The 22,313-nt window shown below is 34.6% G+C and overlaps 1 protein-coding gene across 15 annotated transcripts in view; it reads left to right on the top strand.

Moving 5' to 3' along the window:
- KMT2C (lysine methyltransferase 2C) overlaps window positions 1-17,714 on the top strand; it is a 242,261-nt gene extending 224,547 nt beyond the window's left edge. For 14 of the 15 annotated variants that reach the window (XM_031939470.1, XM_031939483.1, XM_031939481.1 and 11 more), the window contains 11 exons: window positions 1,363-1,618; window positions 2,611-2,750; window positions 3,010-3,117; window positions 4,278-5,397; window positions 7,315-7,451; window positions 8,668-8,810; window positions 9,091-9,259; window positions 12,965-13,081; window positions 13,497-13,570; window positions 13,885-13,993; window positions 15,720-17,714. In XM_031939470.1, the coding sequence (XP_031795330.1) occupies window positions 1,363-1,618; window positions 2,611-2,750; window positions 3,010-3,117; window positions 4,278-5,397; window positions 7,315-7,451; window positions 8,668-8,810; window positions 9,091-9,259; window positions 12,965-13,081; window positions 13,497-13,570; window positions 13,885-13,993; window positions 15,720-15,812 (2,466 nt within the window). In that variant the 3' untranslated portion in view covers window positions 15,813-17,714. The remainder of the gene's footprint in view (window positions 1-1,362; window positions 1,619-2,610; window positions 2,751-3,009; window positions 3,118-4,277; window positions 5,398-7,314; window positions 7,452-8,667; window positions 8,811-9,090; window positions 9,260-12,964; window positions 13,082-13,496; window positions 13,571-13,884; window positions 13,994-15,719) is intronic. The other variant, XM_031939477.1, reaches the window with a different exon arrangement.
- Window positions 17,715-22,313: the final 4,599 nt, after the last annotated feature.

The raw sequence follows: 22,313 nt of genomic DNA, 5'->3' as shown, positions 1-22,313 counted from the left end.
CAAAGGGGTAAGATATCCAGAGGCAATTTGGGTTTAGAGAACAAGTTACAATACACTGTACAGGAACGTGATAGAAAAATATCACTGATTACAAGTTTTATAAAGATTTAATTGCTGTCAGTTACATTCTGAGATTATTATAAGCAAAATTATGCTCATAATAGTATTTTAAAAAACAGTTGAGGCAGGAATGAGATTGACAGCTTTAAGCCAAACCCTTCTCAGATCTTTTGAAGATTAAAACAGAAGCAATAAAATGGGATAGGTTATACTGCTGTTTTATGGTCACTTCATTTTCTTAATGACAGTAATGGAATCAATCAGTGCATTTAGCTTCTTCCTACTTTCAGCACTGAAGTGGTGACTACTTAGGAAAGTGGTAATATCAATTTAAAAATACCTGACCAAAAACCTAAAGAAATAATATTCAGTGCAATGTACCATAATCTAAAACCTCATAAGAGAAATGATTTTGAAGGGAGGAAATTTCAAAACATTATCCAAAAAAGGCAAGTTAACAATTCATAGGCTTCCTTACTCCTATAGCCCTTATTTTGAAGTCTTTGTAGATATAGTAGGTATCTACAAAATATGTAGGCTTTTTCAGTTGACTGTACTTAATACTATCTCTTGAATCACATGATTCCTTAAGAGTTGTAGAAAGTTAAGATTTCTCTTTATCTTTTGTTTGATAGAAGAAAAGTACAGATGGATGATGAGCCTGGTCAAGAATTAAGGAGATGGAGGACATTAGACTGAACCATATTTGAGTTGTTGTATAGAATTTCAGTTTTATAAAATTGTTTGCTTCTGTCACTTCTTCAATAGCAGTTAGTGATACTAATTTGGCTATGAATTTTTGCATAATTATAATTGCATGTACAAAATGAGAATATAAATGATGGAAATAATTAGGCTATTTACTTATTGGAAATAGTGACAAACAAAAGTAGTTTCACTGAAATTAAGGATATGTATGACATATATGTACTGACTAATATCAGTAAATAAGGTAAAAAATAATAATAGATGCATGGTTCAAAAACTGCTACAAAACAGAACCAGATAAATTTTTGAGTATGTTGAATAGAGTTCTGGAAATATTTTTAGAGTGGTACAGAGAAGAATTGCACCACAAAACTTTAACAATAGATTTGTGTTTTATTCTGCTGCTGATATTACCCATAACTATATGTCCTTAAGCCCATTATAATGCCATTAATATTAATGTAACTGTTCTCTAAGAAATTATAAGTTCCAAATAATGTAATAGGAAGATTTCCTGAAACAATGTTGTTTTATGATATTCTGTTGTTCATTATTACTTTTGAAGGACACTAAAATTTTACTTCTTGTTTTTAGAATATTAGTAGTGTTGTGGCTGCATTTTCCGATCTTCTTCACGTACGAATTCCTAACAGTTATGAGGTCAGTAATGCTCCAGATATTCCTTCCCATGTGGGCTTGATAAATGGCTCCCGTGTAAATCCTGGCTTAGAATATCGGCAGCAATTACTCCCACATGCTCCTCCTCCACCAGTATCCATGAGCCATGGAAGACTAGTAGCTTCTTACAAACTCAAACAACCAAATATACCATTTCCTCCAACAAGCAATGGTGAGTCAATTTAAAACATTCTCATTCATAATTCCTAAAGTTAAGATTTCTCAGGCTATTTTTTAGAATTTACTTTATAACTAATATAATATTTAATAAATTTAATACTACACAGCCAGAAGGAAGTATATATTATATTTGTTATTTAAGAATTTCTTGAAACCCTTATTACTTTTTTAGTTATTCTTTTCTATTCTCTGGAAGTATGTGACAGCAATATAAAAATAAAATATACTCTTAGATCTAGTTAGTGTAGCTAAAGGGTGCAATGGATAAAATAGAGTCAGAAAAATTCATTTTCCTGAGTTCAAATCCAGCCTTAGACATTTATACCTATATGACCCTAAGCAAATCATTTTACTCCGATTTGCCTCAATTTCCTCATCTGTCAAATGAGCAGGAGAAGGGAACAGCAAACCACACCAGTATCCAAGCCAAATAAACCCCAAATGGGGATGTCAAGAAGAAGAATAGATGAAAAGACTGAACAGCAAAATGATATAGTTGGGGAGGAATAATTTAAATAGATTTAACAATTGGTTTTTAAAATTAGCTTTCATATGAGGTTCTGTTGGAAGCACTGTTTCATAACTACAGTAAATCTTTTTTATTGTCTTACTGCAAGCATTTTTATAAATCTTTTATCATTTACGTTCATGTTTGCCTGTAGAACATCTATTGTTACATATGCTATGTGAATTAAAAATAACTTGTTGAATAACAATCATACTTGGTTTGAAAGCATTGCTTATTCTACATCTGAATTTGTATTAATAAAATTATGCAGCTTTTACTTGATTATTTTTATTTTACCTAACTTAAGTCTCAGTCATCTCTTACTCTCTTAAAATATGTTTCCTCAAATAAGGCTTGTTAGTGTGAATTCAAGTGGACATAATTCCTTTAATATAGTATGTATCATTTCTCTTGAAGTACAGTATTGTCACCAAGTATTTCCATACTTTATAAACATTTTTTTTTTTTTTTTTCAGGTCTAGCTGGTTATAAGGATCATAATCAAAATATTGCTGATAACTCTGCACTTAGACCACAGTGGTGTTGTCATTGTAAAGTGGTCATTCTTGGTAGTGGTGTTCGGAAATCTTTTAAAAGTCCAGGCTTTCTGAAACAGGTATCTAAAATATAAAACCTGTATTGCTTTTCCTTAGTCAGAGTAGATCTTACATACTCCATTTGTATGTACATACACACACACACACACATACTCACTCACTCACACACGCTCACTCTGGCACTTTGGTTAGGAGAGAATCAGGGGGATGGTACAAATATTCAAAGCTCCATTTACCAGTGTTTTAATGTTCCACTTTAGCTTGTTGAGTGTTTTATAATGCTGAAATGTTCACATACCTTTTCTCTTTGATTCTCAGGATTCCCAAGAAAGCTCTGATAGAGGGGAAAAGGACATTGTTTTTTGTAGTAATAACTGTTTTGTCCTTTATTCAACAACTGTACAAGGAAAAAACTCAGAACACAAGGTAAAATTTTAAACATTGGATTAATTCTGTTTGAGTTTTTCAAAGCTGATAAATAACTGTTTAAGGGGAACTGTGATTTCACCTTTACTTGACATCATTGATCCACAATTGTATTCCATAACCATTTTTAATACATAATGGAAAATTGAAGGCAAATTCCTTTGTATTGTAATTGTTTGATGGCAAGAGTCTAAAAAAGGGGAAATATAAGTAATCAGATCTCATTCATTCCTAACACTGTCATGACTGGGACTTGAAGTTAGCTTTCCTATGTTCTATTCTGGAGGTCCTGAAATAATTTTTTTCATGATTCTATTCTTGTTATCTTAAAACTTTGCAAGAAATATTCTGTTGAGAAAGTGAATATTGTATGAGGAAGGCTTTACATGCTTTTCCTTCTCAGCAGAGGAAAAGGTCTCTATTTGGTTTCATATAATGTAGAAGTCAAACAGTAATTTTCTAAGTAGCATTGTTCAACTTTGTCATTCTTACTATGCAATTCAACAACTCGGCAGACATTTTGAGTGCAGTGGTAAAATACATTTCCTAGCAAATACCCAAATAGACATTCCTACATAGTGCATTCTCAAAGTTAATTTCAGTAAGACTTTATTAAGTATCTGTTATGCATGGAACATTGTTAGGTACTAAGGATGTATCACTTTCATGAAGATTCTCTATTGGGGGCAGGAATGGATCTTGCTTCTTAACTTACATTCTTTTTATTATATGTTTCTGCTCTTTAGCAGAAAAGGCACTTGTTAAATGCCGAGAATTATTTAAGTACCTTTAAAAGAATTATCTCCACTAACAATATTATTTATTGGACTTCATAGGGAAGTTAATGGGAAGAAAGGCAAAAGTTCATTGATGGAAGAAGAGATAAGGGAATATTGAATTGAAAGATCAGTCGCAAAACCTACTCTGATATTGTTTATTGTGGTCAAATCTTTAATATCTTAGATTGACGCACCTCCTTTTCACCATTTATTAATTTCTTTTCCAATAATTTCTAAAGTTTTTCTTAAATAAGTTTAAAAATAAAATTCATTGATATCAGCATTTCTTGCTTTAAACATGTTCAAATTTGAACAATTCTCGGGGTTATCACTGTTCTTTGTAACATGATTTTTTTTGTTTTGTTTTGTTTTGTTTTACAGGAGTCTCTCCCTTCCTTGCCACACTCGCCAACAAAAGAGATGCCCCCTAAAGCGTTCCATCAGTACAATACTAACATCTCCACTTTAGATGTCCATTGTCTCCCCCAGCTTCAGGAAAAAGTCTCTCCTCCAGCATCACCTCCCATTACTTTCCCCCCTGCCTTGGAAGCAGCCAAAGTAGAGGCAAAGCCAGATGAACTGAAAGTAACAGTGAAATTGAAACCTCGCCTGAGAGCCATCCATAGTGCTTTTGATGAGTGTAGACCACTAAGTAAGAAATGGAAAGGGATGAAATGGAAGAAATGGAGCATTCATATTGTAATTCCCAAGGGCACTTTCAAACCACCTTGTGAAGAAGAAATAGATGAGTTTCTAAAAAAGCGAGGCACTTCCCTGAAACCTGACCCTGTGCCTAAAGACTATAGGAAGTGTTGTTTCTGTCATGAAGAAGGTGATGGATTAACTGATGGGCCAGCAAGGCTGCTTAACCTTGATTTAGATCTTTGGGTCCATTTGAACTGTGCTCTTTGGTCCACAGAGGTCTATGAGACACAAGCTGGTGCCTTAATAAATGTGGAACTGGCGCTTCGGAGAGGCCTGCAAATGAAATGTGTGTTCTGTCACAAAATGGGCGCCACTGGCGGCTGTCACAGGTTTAGGTGCACCAACATTTATCACTTTACCTGTGCCATTAAAGCACAATGCATGTTTTTTAAGGACAAAACAATGCTTTGCCCCATGCACAAGCCAAAGGGAACTCATGAGCAAGAATTAAGTTATTTTGCAGTCTTTAGAAGGGTCTATGTTCAACGAGATGAAGTTCGTCAGATAGCTAGCATTGTGCAACGTGGAGAACGTGACCATACGTTCCGAGTAGGAAGCCTCATCTTCCATACAATTGGTCAGCTGTTACCACAGCAGATGCAAGCATTCCATTCTTCTAAAGCTCTCTTCCCTGTTGGATATGAAGCCAGCCGACTATATTGGAGTATGCGGTATGCAAATAGACGTTGTCGCTATTTATGTTCTATTGAGGAGAAGGATGGGCTTCCCATGTTTGTGATCAAAATTGTGGAACAAGGCCATGAAGATCTTGTCCTTACTGATACCTCTCCTAAAGGTACATGCAGTTATGTTACTGAGACTTTTCCATGAATTGCCTCTTCTTCCTAATTCTCTCTTACACACTTTTTGCTTTATGTTTTAATAAATCTTTGATAAATTGTTAAGAATCATCTTTTGAGTTACAACATAAGAGTCTCTGTACAAACTTGGTTGGATTATGATACAATTTTTGGAAGACACATTGTGATCCTAGTAGCTTTTAGAAGAACCAGATAAATGTATAATATTTTAAATAATAGCTTTCAAAAGTGATTCTGGTAGTGATTAAATCAGGACTGCAGCATTATTCACCTTGAAACCTGTATCATATTTCGTAAAACTCCTGTTGTTGGTATTTCTTTACTATACCTATATATGGACTTTGTCAAGAGTTGGCATTCGCTGGAGATTTGATCTGAGGCATACTTCCAATACTTTACTTGGACAAACAGTATTTAGCATCAACATTGTATATTTGGTAGGTTGGGGCTGCCTGAGTTCAGTCACTCTGGTCAACCATATTTGAAAAATTGGATTTGTTCCTGAAGCTAAAAGGAAGATAATTTGGAAGTCATGAGTTCTACCCTCCTCCATTTACAAATGAGGAAACTTGAGGTTTACAAAGATTTGCTTGCCTATAGTTACAGAGTGGCAAATCTTTGAGGACTAGAACTCGGCAGTTGCAAACCAGTGAATGCTCTTAAATTGCTGTGTAGGATATATTGTTAACACCTCTTCCTTCCTACATGGACCCTGGTCTGAAATGGTGTGAAATAATAAAAACAAAGCTTTCTAACAATAAGGTTTTTGTTTGTTTTTACTGTATGTACCATAAAAGGTAGTTTGGAGTGAGCTTCTAGTTTAGCATTCACTGAACTTTATGAGAAACAGGAAGGTAATCAGAAATTTAGTGATATACACTTAGAAAGAAAGAGATCCTTTAGCTTTCCTTTAGATTTCATAAAGTACTCTGTTAAAACTAGAGCTTTTAAAGTCTTTGAAGCTCAGAGCTGATCAGTAATGAACCCTAGCCACAATGATAAGCAATGTAAAGCAAATGTAACTTTGACATTATCCCTGCCTTCTAGCTGTCTGCCTTATAATGGCAACAAAATATTATGGAAGCAGGAGAGGCAGTGACAAACTAAATTGATTTAGCTCTTATTAAATTTCTTATGGTTTTGAGAAAGCTTTGAGAAAATTTAGAGAAGTTTTTGTCTATATCCTTAAGCACATTCCATATGCACGATTAACTTTTTTCCTCCAGCTTTACATGGACTATAATATTCTCAGTCAGGCAGTTGCAGCCAGCTGCGCCCAGAACCACATAAGAAATTTAATAATTAAGTAAATTTAGTTTGGAATTGCCTCTCCCTATTCACAAAACTTTTCATAGTCAAATTAAGGCAAATGACTAGAGGGTAGGGAACATGTTATAATTATAGTCTTTTGCATTGCCTGTCATTGTAAAGCATTCATTATTGAACACCTTTGAAGTTCAAAGCTATTGAAATCATTTTAACTGCTTTTTCATCAAATGATCAACTTAGATCATTTTATGTTTATCAGTAGGAAATGAGATGAATTTTTAAAAAAAATTTCAATAAAAAGCCCCAATAAAATTTTGAGATGAAGTTGGTCACCATAAGTTATATATAAAAGACAATATACAAACTGCATTAACTCTCATTGGAATTGAATTTCGATTTGTTATTATATTGGAATATATTTCTGTTTGATATGAACAATTCTCTCTCTCATTTAGCTATTAATGTAGTGATTATTGTTACTGGGTCTGTATTGGTAGATTCTTTGGGGGGAAATAATTATTAATTAAATCATTTGACTATTCAATCTCTTAAGTTCTTTAGATCTTCTATCATTTGTCACTATAATAAAGTCTGTCACTGTAACATTTTTGATTGTCATTTAGGTGTTTGGGATAAAATTCTGGAGCCTGTTGCATGCGTTCGAAAAGAATCTGAAATGCTTCAGCTCTTTCCTGGGTATTTAAAAGGAGAAGATCTATTTGGTTTAACAGTCTCTGCTGTGGCAAGAATAGCTGAATCAGTGAGTGCTTTGATTAAGTTGTAAAATAGATATTTTCTTTGATCCTGGAAAATTTCTTTTTACTTTATTCACATAAATGGTTGTTGAATGAGTGAAGTATTTTATTCATTGTCTTTCATGAAGTGAGTCTTCTAATGGCTTTGATCTCTGTTCTTATAACATATAATATTTGCTGCCAACTGATTTACTTTAGAGACAGTGTTATTTTTGGACAAGACTTATTAATGAGACTTGATGAATCACATTTTCCATAGTTGTAGGATATCTAAAACTAAGGCTAAAAGACAGATAAAAGGGCAATAATAGTTGATGTTGAAGGAAGTACAAGAAAGCCCCTACAGGTTATTTACTAGAACTTTATAATTTCTTTCTTGGGTGGTCCAATACTGCATGAAAAAATTCAAGATTATATGAGTTTCTATGTTAGAGTGGTAGAGTCTGGGAAATAAAATAGAAATTCTCTTAGAAATAAATTAGCACTTGCCTAAAATAGTCTGAATACTAACCTCACATCTCTGATATGTAATATGTTGTGATAGTTAAAATGAAAATTAAACTAATGTGCAAAAACAGCTAAGAAAAGTAAACAGTGGAGAGTAATGGAGCTATGAGATTCAGAATTCAAAGAAGTTATTTGGTTTATATTGTTTATGTTAATAGAGCTTTTTATATTGATAACAAGTATCAGAAGCTGAAGTTGTTTCTCAACTTTTGATATATACATTGCTTGCCGCTTTGTGAAAAGAACCCTATCTTTTCCTTTTTTAGAGGAAAGTTGGCAAGGATCATTAACTCTCTTTAGAGATCAGTTTGCAATATTTATACTTTGTTTGGTGCCATGCAAAAATTTGGTCCCTGCTTGGCCACTTAAATTCTTAAATTGTATGAATGTTGGCAGGTCATTCTATGGGTAAAATAAGTGGATTGGGCTAGGTGATTTCTTAGTTCCCTTCTGTGATCTACAGTGTATGCATACACACAGCTTTTAGAAGATATGTTAGGAACAAAAAAGTGCATTTTCATTGTTGAAAATATTCACAAGCATTGTTCATATAGAGGCAGATTGACATTTTCATTGGAGATTCCAGATCTCTTTTTTGCCATGTGGTCACTTTTGTTGCACAGGATTTGATCCCTTCCTTCCCACTTTGACTAGAGACTGGGTAGGGTCTTTTTCAGGTATGTTAACCTTCTTCTGTTCCATTTTTCTTTTCAGCTTCCTGGGGTTGAGGCATGTGAAAACTATACCTTCAGATATGGCCGGAATCCTCTCATGGAACTTCCTCTTGCCATTAACCCCACGGGCTGTGCCCGTTCTGAACCTAAAATGAGTACCCATGTCAAGAGGTTTGTGTTAAGGTATTTTGTTTTAACTTCACATAGTACAGCCCAGGGTTTCTAGGCTCTGTAGTGGTTTCCTTGTGCTTTATTTGTCTGCTGCTCACAAACCCTGTCGTCTCCGGCTGTGTATGTGCATGCCCAATTGAAGAGAGCTCTACTGTGTTGTATCTGCTGATCGGCTTTCCATGTGTGTGCGTCTAATCTCAGGAAGGATGGGAAAAACCGTGCGGCTTTGTGCCTTGTTCAGAGATGTCTTCAGTTTTCTTTGTATTTTGTGTTTATATGCCAATGCCTACAGGCCTCACACCTTGAATAGCACCAGCACCTCGAAATCCTTTCAGAGCACAGTCACTGGAGAGTTGAATGCCCCTTACAGCAAACAGTTTGTCCATTCTAAATCCTCTCAGTACCGCAAAATGAAGACTGAATGGAAATCCAATGTGTATTTAGCACGGTCTAGGATTCAGGTGAGCTGGAACTCTCTATGGATATAGTTTATGCTCTGCATATATCACATTTATATAACATGTGTGGTAAGAATTCCATATGGTTCTTAGGATAATTCTTTTAAATATCTATTTTGTTGATTTCATTCCTATACCAAAATAATTTGCCATATGTGATAACAATGTGATGATTAACAGTACATTCAGGTTATCAGTTATTTTATCCCAGGTAACATCGTAAATTAAGACGATGATTTCACATATCTTGAGGAAGAAATATGGACAAAGAATAGACGGGAATTAGAAAAGGGTGGGAAGCAGGAGGATGCAATTTAAGTTTCAGTGAGTTAAGAGGATGAACAAAGATCAATTTCATTATTTCCAAGGAATGAGAGAGCCTGTATGAAAACAAGAGAATGTAAATCTAATTTTCTCCCTGTCTTGGTCAATAGAAATCATATTTTAATTTTTATAGTCCTGGAAGATGGTGTAATTTTGGATATTATAATAAATATACTTAGTATGTTAAGTCAAGTGGATTAAGAACATAGAGAAGATTCATTCCTTACCCTGAGTAAGAATCAGAGTCCATGGAATCTCAAAATTGAGTCATTATTGGAAATTTTTATTCCCTTCTCTGAATTAATCATCCTATTATATGGTTAGCTTCTGCATAAACTTGTAGAGTAATGATGAAAAATAATGTTTCTATGGAGAAAGGAAGATACAGCACAATTTTTTTTTTTTTAAATTCCCTGTCAAGTTCAGTCCTCCAACTACCCTGGAAAAACCCAGACAGACCTCCAGTGACCAGTTTAGTGGATAAAATTGCACAGGGATTTTTTGGTACTTTTGTTCCTCATTCAGGTGCAATTAATTGAACTAGGAGGAGGTATGTCTATTAAGGAAACAAAGAGTAGGGATGATAGTTTTTTTTTTTTTTTTTTTTTTTTTAAATTAGTATAGCTTTTTACTTACAAGATATATGCATGGGTAATTTTTCAGCATTGACAATTGCAAAACCTTTTGTTCCAGTTTTTCCCCTCCTTCCCCTCTTCCCCTCCCCTAGATGGCAAGTTGACCAATACATGATAAATATGTTACAGTGTAAGTTAAATACAATATATGTATACATGTCCATACAGTTATTTTGCTGTACAAAAAGAATCGGACTTTGAAATAGTATACAATTCACCTGTGAATAAAAAATGCAGGCGGACAAAAATAGAGGGATTGGGAATTCTATGAAGTGATTTATACTCATTCCCCTGAGTGTAGCTGGTTTAATTTATTACTGCTCTATTGGAACTGATTTGATCATCATATAGTATTGTTGTTGAAGTATATAATGATCTTCTGGTCCTGCTCATTTCACTCAGCATCAGTTCATGTACATCTCTCCAGGCCTTTCTGAAATCATCTTGTTGGTCATTTCTTACCGAACAATAATATTCCATAACATTCATATACCACAATTTATTCAGCCATTCTCCAATTGATGGACATCTACTCAGTTTCCAGTTTCTGCCCACTACAAAGAGGGCTGCCACAAATATTCTTCCACATGCTGGGCTTTTTTTTTTTTTTTTTTTAAAGCGTATTATTACCACCTTGCCAATCTTGCACAAGAGAACATATGCCAGTCCATATGAAAGAAATCTATTTCCTTTCTCCTTCCCTCTTTCCTTTCTTTCCTCTCTTCCTTCCTTCTTTCCTCCCATTGCTTTAATGAATCATATTGGGAGAGAAAAATCAGAACAAAGGGGAAAAACCATGGGAGAGATTTAAAAAAAAAAAAAAAAATGAACATAACATTCATTCAGTCTCCGAGGCTCTTTTTTGGGATGTAGATGGCATTTTCTGTTCAGAGTCTGTTGGGATTGGTTTAGATCACTGAACCACTGAGAAAAACCACATCTTTCATAGTTGATCATCACATGTTCTTCCTGTTATTGTGTACAATGTATTCCTGGTTCTGCTTGTTTTGCTCAGCATCAGTTCGTAGGTTTTTGCAGGCCTTTCTAAAATCAGTTCATCATTTTTTGAAGAACAATATCCATAACTTTCATATTCCACAACTTTCATATTCCACAACTTGTTCATCCATTCCCCAAATTGATGGGCATCTACTCATTTTCCAATTTTGCTACCTTAAAAAGAGCTGCTACATACATTTTTGCTCATGTGGTCCCTTTTGCCTCCTTTATGATTTCCCGAGGACACAGAACCAGTGATGGCATTGTTGGGTCAAAGGGTATGCAGTTTTATACCTTTTGGGCCTAGTTCTAAATGCTTGGATCCCTTTACAACTTCACCAACAATGCATTAATGTCCTAGTTTTTTTTACATTCCCTCCAACATTTATCATCTTTTCCTGTCATCTTAGTGAAAAACCTATTTTCTTAGTCATCACTAACAATCTTATTTCACTGAAGATCCTTTCAAGAATGAATTCTTTTCACTAAACATAATTTAATTTTCCTTTTTTTTTTTTTAACTATTGGTTGGGAGCAGCTAGGTGGAAGCAGCGGATAGAGCACCAGTCCTGAAATTAGTAGGACCTGAGTTCAAATTTGGTCTCAGACATTTAACACTTTCTAGCTGTGTGACCCTGGTCAAATTACTTAACCCCAATTGCCTCAGCAAAAAAAAAAAAAAAACAAAAACCAAAAAAAAACCTATTGGTTTTCTAGGTAAACTAAATTGGCAGGATTAATTTGGATTGGCAGATTTTCTAAAAAGGACAGACAAAAGTTATTCCCCTTTTGTTGAAACTTTCCAAAAATCTTTGCTTCGAGATTTTACTTTTCATCCAAACAATAGTAACTGAAATATTAAGTTATACTATAATTAGTCCATTAGCTTATTTTACTTCCTCCTGATGAATTTACATGGTCATCTTATGGTACTGCTATATAGCAACAACTTAACATGGTAACTAATTAAGAAAAGCTGAAATAATTTATGTACAGTTTCCTCAAGGTCAGGTCTGATCATGTCACTTCCTCTACCCTATAAATTCTGAGGGCTTTCTATTGCCGTAGTATCTGGAACAAATTTCTCTTTAGCTTTTAAAACACCTTGCCACCTGGCTCTCATCTGTTTTTCTGACTCTTGTTGGATCTTATTCTCGTGTTGACACTCATGATCCAGCCAAACTGTTCTTCCTTTTCTTTACATGCTGCACTCCACATCTTCCATATTCTAGCTTTTGCACTGGAAATCTTCTCTACTTAGAATGCACTGCTTCTTTATCTTGACCTCACAGAATCCCTCTCTTCCCTTAATATAGATATATATTAAGATATACATCTATATCTAGATATATATATATATATATATATATATATATATATATATATATACATGAATGAGTCCAGAATCATAATGGTATATTTTGTCAACTTATTTATCATTGATCAATATTTAGTTGTGATGCCCCCTTTTTTATATATGTAGGAAAAAAAAACAAAAGCAAATTCATTATGATATTAAGGGATGATGATCAAGACAAAGATAGTGGAAAGTAGAAAGATTATAAAGGTTTTAAAACTATATGAATTTGGCCTGGCAGAACAGTGAGTTCCCAAATTCCAGAGTATAACATATACAGTGAAAAAACTATGAGAGTCTAGTTGATAATCCTAAATTTGGTGTTTTGTTTTGTTTTTTAACAAAATATAATTGTTATTCTGATGCAGTTCTGAATTTCATGGTCTTTTACAGGGACTAGGCTTATATGCTGCTAGAGACATTGAAAAGCACACCATGGTCATTGAATACATTGGAACCATCATCCGAAATGAAGTAGCAAACAGAAAAGAAAAGCTTTATGAGTCTCAAGTAGGTATTCTATGTATATGTTTAACAATCTATCTATACCCAAATTTAAAATGATACCAAGCTCCCCCAGGATTACTAAAAAAGATGACCAAATCAGATCATCTTGTTCAGTCAGTTATGTTGAATAAAGCGCCTGGTACTTTCTCTTTTCATCTTCCCTTTTTGTAGATAGAATCTCATATTACATGTGTCTTTGACCAAAGTTGCCATTTATAGATATGGATCAGTGAGATGTACTTAATTTCCCAACCTGTTTACTGACAAAATGTTTAGCAAGCTGAAGGATAAACAGTGTCCTGTTGTAAGTTGGTGATTGCTCATGGCTTCTTGTAGGGAGAAAGTGCACTGTATTTATTGATGTCCTTTTTTTTTTTTTTTTTTTTTTTAACTTAATTTAATTTTTTTATTTTTTAAGAATCGGGGTGTGTACATGTTCCGCATTGATAATGATCACGTCATTGATGCCACATTGACAGGAGGGCCTGCAAGGTAGGTGACCCTATATAGAATAAGTTACTTTGTTTCCCTAAATTGTTCACATGATAGCAAAAGAGAAATTGAAGAAATATTGAAGAAGAGTATTATGATGCTGTCAAGTAGTATTTGTTTAAGTTTCTAATTTAAGGATAGATAAGTCATTTAAAAAAATAAATCTTTTAAATTTCTTTAGATTGAATTTATAATTTTTCAAGGTAAGCTTTAAAAGAAAGGTGATTTTTCTCTTAATAGAAATTGAATTTTATTTAGCTCGTTCCAGACTGACTTGGAATAAAAAAATACTTTCCAAAATGATGGCTTTGCAGGTATATCAACCATTCATGTGCACCTAATTGTGTGGCTGAGGTGGTGACATTTGAAAGAGGACATAAAATCATCATTAGTTCTAATCGGAGAATCCAGAAGGGGGAAGAAGTAAGTAATTAAGGGGATGTTGGGGATTTTCTTAAAGAAAATTATTACTGTACAAAAGGCCTTGACAAATTTTGCCTGAGGAAATTCAATTTATTTTCCCAGAAATATTTATGCTACTCAATGACAGTGAGATTAGCCCTATATTCTTCATATGTGGGTCACGTCATCCCAAGATGAAAAGGAGTTTTCCATAGAAGAGAACTCTGAGGAACTGATAATGAATTCTGAAAATGGGATTAATTATCTTCTGCCTCTTTTTTTTTTTTTTTTTTTTAATACTCTCCTTGTAACTTTTATGGTTAGACATCATCAAATAACATTGAATATGATATATTAAAATTGGAGTCTAATTTGTGATTTATATTCCACCCTACTCTCATCTTCCCCTCTCTCCCCCCAACCTTTATGCAAAAACAAAATGAAAATCATCTTAGGGATCTTACAGTATATTAAACTGTTGGAAAGCTTTGGTTTGGGGAAAAGTTTTCTCTATATTCCTATATTGAGTTAATTCTGCTATTTAATCCCAGTGTTCTAGTTTTTATAAAGCAAACAACTCTGATCTCCCTTCTAAATTTTAGCCCATCAGATAGCCTTTGGAAACTGCAAACATCCCCATTCCTCATTAATTTTTTCTATTGTTTTGGTTGCCAATATCTCATCATTCTGTGTTCCTCTTCCACATTTGTAACATAAAGACACTGTCTCTGGTGAGGAGGAGTACAGTATATGATTACCTTTTGTGATCTGGACAACACTATACTTCAGATAATACAAATAGTGATTTTTGTTTACAGAGTACTTTGCAGCTTGAGAAGTCTTCCTCACAGTAACTTTGTGAAACACCTACATTACTAACACTTTACAAATGAGAAAACTGAGGTTTATATTTAGGACTATAATTTATATTTAGGTCCAGGCAATAGACTAAAACACCCTCATCCATCTCTTCTTGCTTCCAGGTCAGGATCTTAGAAAAATCCTCACTTTCCCATCCCCACCCCCTTTACTCTCTTGTGTGTGGCCATTATACTCAAGTGTGTGCTTAGAATTAGTTTTTCCACACAGATGCTATCAGAGCAGTATTCCCCTATCATATGCTTGGTGAGTCCTGCTTCGCTGTCTACGTTCACTTAATAAAAATGTTGAAGACAGAGTTGGGACCTAAGTGGAAATGTCACTTTAAGGAAACAATGTCATCAGTCTCCCCCCAGCCCGGTCCCATTCTGTGTCCTTGGACTTTTTTTTCACTTTCTTGCTCTCTCTGAGAATCAATCACAGGTTCAATTGATTCCCTAAATCTACATAATTAGCTCTAATGTCTTTCTTAAACTCTAGTCATCTCTAGCCACAAGTCCAACAATGAAACTCCCCTACCTCCTTGACATCCTCCATTTAACTTCCTCCAAATTTTTCTGTGCTTATTAAGAAAAACCTGAGGTGTTTTAACAGGGAAGATTGCATGAAGGAGGTGGTACCTGAACTGAGCCTTGAAGAAAGATTAGTTCTTAGAGGCAGTTCTCTGCCTCTAATTCTTTAAAAGTATTGGGGAGCAAGTCATTTGTCAGTGTTCCCGTTAAAGGTTTCCATATAAAATCTATTAGAAAAAAGCCCAAAGGAGCAATTAATTTTAAGCAATTGTTTTCCAGTGTTTTGTTTGACTTTGGGGTAAAAGGTACCCTCTTCTTCTTAAGACAATTTCTTATACTTTCTTTCTCCTGGGCAGCTTTGTTATGATTATAAGTTTGATTTTGAAGATGACCAGCACAAGATTCCCTGTCACTGTGGAGCTGTAAACTGCCGAAAATGGATGAACTAGAATGCATTCCTTGACATCCATCTCAGAGGGCTGCTTGACCCTAAGAAGACATGATTCAACACAATTGAATTTTGTGAACAGAAAAGGTTTTTTATGTTTGTTTGTTGTGTGATTTAAATGGCTACTGGGAGTTGTGCTTTCTACAGTCCTTGGGTTAAGAAGCACCAGAAGGAAGCTGACTCAAGCAGACTTCCCAAAGCTAAATTACAGATGGTCCAGCACCTTTGCTTTTTGAGCTTCTTGAAGAGAAACTTTGACAGGGGGTATATAGCCGATGGCTGCCCTGCTCTATGGTGGGGGAGGGATAGGAGGAGGGGCCTCCTATGAATGTAAGACTGAAATCACCAGCGAAAGGGAGATGTCCAAAGTGCTGGCCACAGCCTTATTTGATAAAGGGGCAGGCCCTCTAATTAAAAGAAAATTTTAAATAAAGTAGACACCACTGAACAAGGAATGTACTGAAATGACTTCCTTAGGGATAGAGCTAAGGGATAATAACTTGCACTAAAATACATTTAAAATACTTGATTCCATGAGTCAGTTTATTGTAGTTTTTGATTTCTGTAAAATAAGAGAAACTTTTTGTATTTATTATTGAATAAGTGAATGAAGCTATTTTTAAAAAAAAACAAAGTTAGAAAAAAGCCAAGCTGCTGCTGTTACCTGCAGAACTAACAAACCCTGTTACTTTGTACAAATGTGTAAATATTTTGAGAAGAAAATTACAGTATAAAAAATAGTTATTGACCAAATGCTATGAGGCTCTGCAGCAGCTCGGGTGCTTATAAATGTTGATAGGGATGTTACAATATGATCTTATGTTACTAAACATGCCATTATAACGATTATGTAATAACCAAAATTTCAACTTAAAGCTTTTTTTGTTTATTTGAGGCCTGACTGTGTGACCTATTAGTACTTCATTGTCTTGTACACTTTAAGGCTGTTAAAGAGACAGGCTCATCACTCACACATTATGACTACAACTTTTCTAAATGTTTTAGTAATTGAAATTAATTTTTTCATATTATATTGTTGCATCCCTACTTCAGTCAGGTTTTTTTGTGTGTGTGCTTACAATTTGTGATAACTGTGAATAACTGCTTAAAAAAAAAACCCACTCAAACTCAAGCTGAACTTTCTCCCCACCCCTAGCAAAAGTAGTTTTAATTAGGTCCTTGGTTCAGACCACAGTGAATCATGTAAACATAATAGGATCATGTAGAAAAGGAGCTTAAAATCTTGCCCCCAAAGCTTCCTATTTAAGGAAAACTCGTTTAAAAGGAGAAAATAAAAAAACAAATTATGCTTGCAGCTGCAGGACTCTGGCAACAGGGGTTTGGAAAATGTAATTTAAAGATGTGTTTGTATGGACTGGTTTTGTTTACATTTTTTTTTTTTTTTTAAATAAAGAAACACTGTTTGTGTTTGCTTGTAGAAACTTAATCAGCATTTTGAACCAGGTTAGCTTTTTATTTTATACTTAAAATTCTGGTACTGACACTTCACAGGCTAAGTATAAAATGAAGTTTTTTTTGTGTGTGTGTGTGCACAAAGTGGACTGTAAAACTGTTAGTATATCAGTGATACAGTTCAAAACTTGTAATGTATATGGCATGATGTATTTTTATCTTACAGAATAAATCAATTGTATATATTTTTTTCTTGATAAATAGCTGTATGAAATTGTTTCTTGAATATTTTTCTTCTCTTGTACAATATTCCAACATCCTACCAGTATTTGTCTTACAGGATTTTTTTTTCTGTTCTGTATAATAGTACCTAATGTTGGCAAAAAAAATTTTTGAATTTTTTGAAGTATACAGAGTGTTATGGGTTTTGGAATTTGTGGAAACAGATTTAGAGGATCAGCATTTACAAATAAAATATTTTACGTCTATAGTGGCTGCTTCACATTTCCCTTTGAGGATATACTCCATTTCTGTTTTTATCAGTGTTCCTGATCTGTGTTGTTGGTTCAGTTTTCAGAGTAATTTGGGTGGTAGAAACAGCCCCCTTGCTCTCTGATTGGGGGAAAACAAAAAAAGTAGAAGCAAGATCCAAACTTGCCTTATTTCCCCCTGCTTTTTAGACATTTTGCTCATGGATGAATTTATTAAAAACAATAACTTCTGTTCCTTTCTCATAAGCTAGGGATGTCTAACCAATATATTTTTAGTTTCTTATCAACTGAATTTAAACTAAATCCCTTCTTTTGGGGGAAAATTGGGGCAGACATTTTTTAGCAGGGAATATTTTTGTAGGGGAGGAGTGGTATATTTCATTGAAATGGTAGTCACATATTACAACTTGGGGACACGGAAATATTAATAAGTGACTTATGTATATACAAGGTTGGGTTTAACTATAAGTCTCTCAGGCTGGTTTATGAACTAATGTAACTTGGTAAGTCTCTGCCCTGTTTTTTTGTTTTGGCCATTTCTAAACTATGATGCCTTTTCCCTACTAAATCTTCTGTAGTTTTTTCCAAGTAAAGATTCACCTTTTTTCCTTCATTCCCCAAACTTTAGGATGCTTTGTGCTCTATTCCTACCTATTCACTATGAGATGTTTCATTTATTCATTCATTTCATTAGTGGCAATCACCAATAGGACCTACTGTAGCCAAGCCTGAGTGGAGCCTAATGAGACAATGGCCTGAGACAGTCAACTTTCAGAGAACCATTCTGCCTCAGTTTTTTGACTCCATGTTGCTCAGCAAAAACCCCAGCTCAGAATCTTAAGTCAGGCAGGAGATTGCTAATCAACCGTAAGAAGCAAATCCTCTTTTGGGGAATGGGGAAATGGTGTCCATGGAGAATAGCTAACAAACAAACTAACAGGAATAAACCAGATTTGGAAGACAGAAGTTGCACATAGATTACATATGCCTCACTAGAAGAAAGGGAAAGTCTGGCTGGGATGAACTCAAATCAGCAGAGTTCCTTTAGCCTATTTAATAGGGTTTTCAAGATAATCATCCAAGAAGATTCTATTCTACTAAATCTGGAAAAATACATGCTTCTTTTCTTTTCTTCTTTTTGCCAATTAATTTAGGCAGCTAGCTAGCTGGACCAAAATCAGTACTTCTGCATGAAGTGTGAAGATGAACACTAAAAATTTGATTTTGCTCTTGTGTTCAGGGCCAGACAAATTCCAACTTTATTTGGATCCATTGCTGTTCATACAATGATCATTTTTTGGTTTAGACCTATGGCTTCTTTTGAATAAGGTCAGGCTTTCTTAAACTTTTTCCATGAAAACCGATTTTTATGCGATCTCAGGTATATAGGTATATAAAATAGATATACAAGTCAAACATTTATTGATAATAAATCATTTTATGGACTGCACATTCACTTACATAACCCAATGTGAGGGTTGTGAAGCACAGTTTAAGAAGCTTTGGTATTGGGTGCCAAGTGAGGAAATTCCTTCTATGTAAATTGGCATCTGTTCTGCTATTTATAGTCTGGGAGAGTGATAATCATAATTCAACTACAGTATGATATTATAAAGTCTAGTACATAGAAAATCAGGATTCAAATTCTGTAGTGACTCAAGTGCCTGTTAAAATCCCACCCTGTTACAGGAAGTTTTCCTGATCCCCCTTAAATCTAGTGCCTTCCCTCTCTATTTTCAATTGGCCCTGCATATCACTGTATTGCATACAATAGTTTGCATTTTATTTCCCCAAAGACTATTAAGTTTCTTGAGAACGGAGTCCAAAGATCCTTGTCTTTCTTTGTGAGTCCATTTAGGTTTCTTGGCAAAAATATTGGATCTGTTTGCCATTTCCTTCTCCAGTTCATTTCACAGATAAAAAAAATTGAGGCAAACAGGGTGAAGTGACTTGCCCAGAGTCACACAGATGGTAAATATCTGTCTGAGGCCAGATTTGAATTCAGAAAGATTAATTTTCCTGACTTTGGTCCTCGCACTCTTTTTGAATTTCACCCAGCTGTCCAAAGTAGACACTTAGCAAATGTTTCAAGTTTTTATGAAAGCAGGAATCCTTTCTATAACTTTTTTTCAAGGGCACTGTCAGATGTACATGATAGGAGAGTAGCTCAGAAGAGCTAAAAGTGAGCTAAAAGTTAATTCTCACAAATTATCAACACGTACTGATAGAGAAACACCAAAATCACAGATTCAAACCAGCTCCCCTGTCCTCATTCCCTCATTGGGGGGAAAAAACATCTAAAGACTGACAATTTTATACAATTCTTTAAAGTTTGCAAAGTGTTTTACAAATGTTTTCATTTATGTATGTATGTACACACATGTAAATTGTCTATCCCTCATTTTAGACACAAAGTGGCATAAGCTGCTTTAGATAATACCTGGAATTAAAATCTTTTCTGAAAGAAGTCCTGAAGAAGGAGAAAGTGATGTCACCTGTTCAGGCTCCACTGAGGCCTTAAAGGAGGCTAGTTGCATGTTCTAAGCCAATCTGTTTAGTATAATAAGCTTCCCCATTCTATCAACAGTACACTGCTGTTCTAAACTCTGTAGTTTCGTTACTTATGGGTGCTTTTTAGGTCCCATTGGGCATGAGAAAATCTGCTTATTATGAACATCTGCTTTGGTGGGAAAGAAATGATGGATAAAGCTTTAGATTATATGTGAATTTCATCTCTCAAGAGTATTTTTTGATTTCTCCACCGTTTTGTGGCAGGGCAAATGACTGAAAAATAATACTTTTGAAGAAGTTACAATCAAGTTGTTAGCAGAACTCCTGCTCTTCAGCATTCTTCAGTTTTTCTGCTGCCCTCAGAAAACTTATCAGAGATAAGTTTTATCTAGGCCTGCCGAAAGGGGCCATTTTTCTTAACACTTACCAAAGTGTTTTGAAATGCTTCATTGGAGCACAGAAGAATCGGCTACTATCCTATCATGCTACTTCTGACAGTGCCCTTGAATAAAAGTTATAGAAAGGATTCCTGCTTTAGATAAAAGGTTGAATATAATAACCTGCAGTTAATTTTGCCAAGATTATATGACAATGATTTATCATAATAATCCAAAAAGTTCTAATAAGTCTAGACAGAAGTGATTTCTTAAAATTACCAAACTGGATAGGATCTGGCCCGTGGCTAATTAGGAGAAGGCATCTCCTAGGTCCTCCCCTTCAAATAAAGACTTTCAGAAGGTAGCTAGGAATACACATACTCCTCTTATATTTCACTGATCATTGCTGGGCTTGAAAGGACAGTAGCTGCTTATCGAAAAAGATATTTTGAAACTGATTATTTTACTACTCTCACTTTTTATCTTGAAATGTTACCATGAAGTCACAAACCTCTCTCTTCCATATTACTTAAATACATACTAGTTGTTTCTACTAAACTGTTTGATTCCAGTTGTAATGACCTACTCCCATAAGGTGCTGTCTTCTGCGCAATCCAGTGTTATATTTTGAAAATAGCCCCTTAAGAATTAATCAGCAGCAGCTTTCCCTTCCATAACTCTCTGGTTGTTTCTACTGAGTAACGTGTGCTACAATATGAAAGACAGTTATTCAATTGAATGATAAGTCTTTAGTCAACATAATGTAATTTATTCATGTTTCTGGAGAAGAGATCTTACAAGTGATAAAACATAATTGAAGGCTGTTCCCTTTCTCTGAATGAAAAACTCAGCACTAAGCCAAAGATATTCCAGATAGATAGGGTTTATCATTATGTACAGTTCACCAGTTCATTATTACTGATGCTTTACTATGGCTCAGGCAGAATTCTGCTAGGAAATGGAACTTTTTATCTAGATAGTTAACAACTATGACTAGGGCATCCTTGGAATATCCATGCTTACTGCTCTTTTAGGCCTAGGGCATGCTCTTGACCCAGACTTGCTCCCATCAAATGATTCCTTGGAACTTGAATCATTCCTAAATTTCCACTTAATTTCTTCCACTGGACTCAGTACCTTGGCCTCAGTAGTAAATTAACACTGTCATAAACAACCAACCAGCAAATTATTTAAGCCACTAACTGAGAAAGTACTTCTTACTGTTGTGCTTAAGTAACCCAGATCATGCAGAAACCTAGAACTGGAAGGGAAAATAAGAGAGAAAACAAAAATCCTAATGGGTAAACAAAATTTATTTTAAATGTAAATATCATAATTAAGCAAAATAAATTTGTAATAGTACTTTTCTCTTTAAATATGGACCTACAAATAATGCCACTGAAGGTAAAAAAAAAAAAAAAAAAAAAGTTATTTAAACCACTTACAGTGATCCATCTGCCTAAGATATACAAGATGAAAGAAATTTTAAAATAGTTCTAGAAAATAATTTCTCTTGAATGTTCTTTCCAAGGATCAAAGAACAGTGTTATATCTAGGTTAAAACCATTGGTGTCTTCTCCCCCCCCCCCCCCCCCCCCCCCCCCCCATCAACTAAAATGAGGCATGAGTTTATAAAGAAAGCAAGAAATGCTTGGTTTTTCTTTGCTTTTCCTTTTTAAAAAAATCTTTAGTTTAAAAATCAAAATCTAA

Source organism: Sarcophilus harrisii, chromosome 5, assembly GCF_902635505.1.
Source record: "Sarcophilus harrisii chromosome 5, mSarHar1.11, whole genome shotgun sequence".
Taxonomy (NCBI): Eukaryota; Metazoa; Chordata; class Mammalia; order Dasyuromorphia; family Dasyuridae; genus Sarcophilus; species Sarcophilus harrisii.
This window is presented reverse-complemented; position numbering and strand designations above follow the sequence as displayed.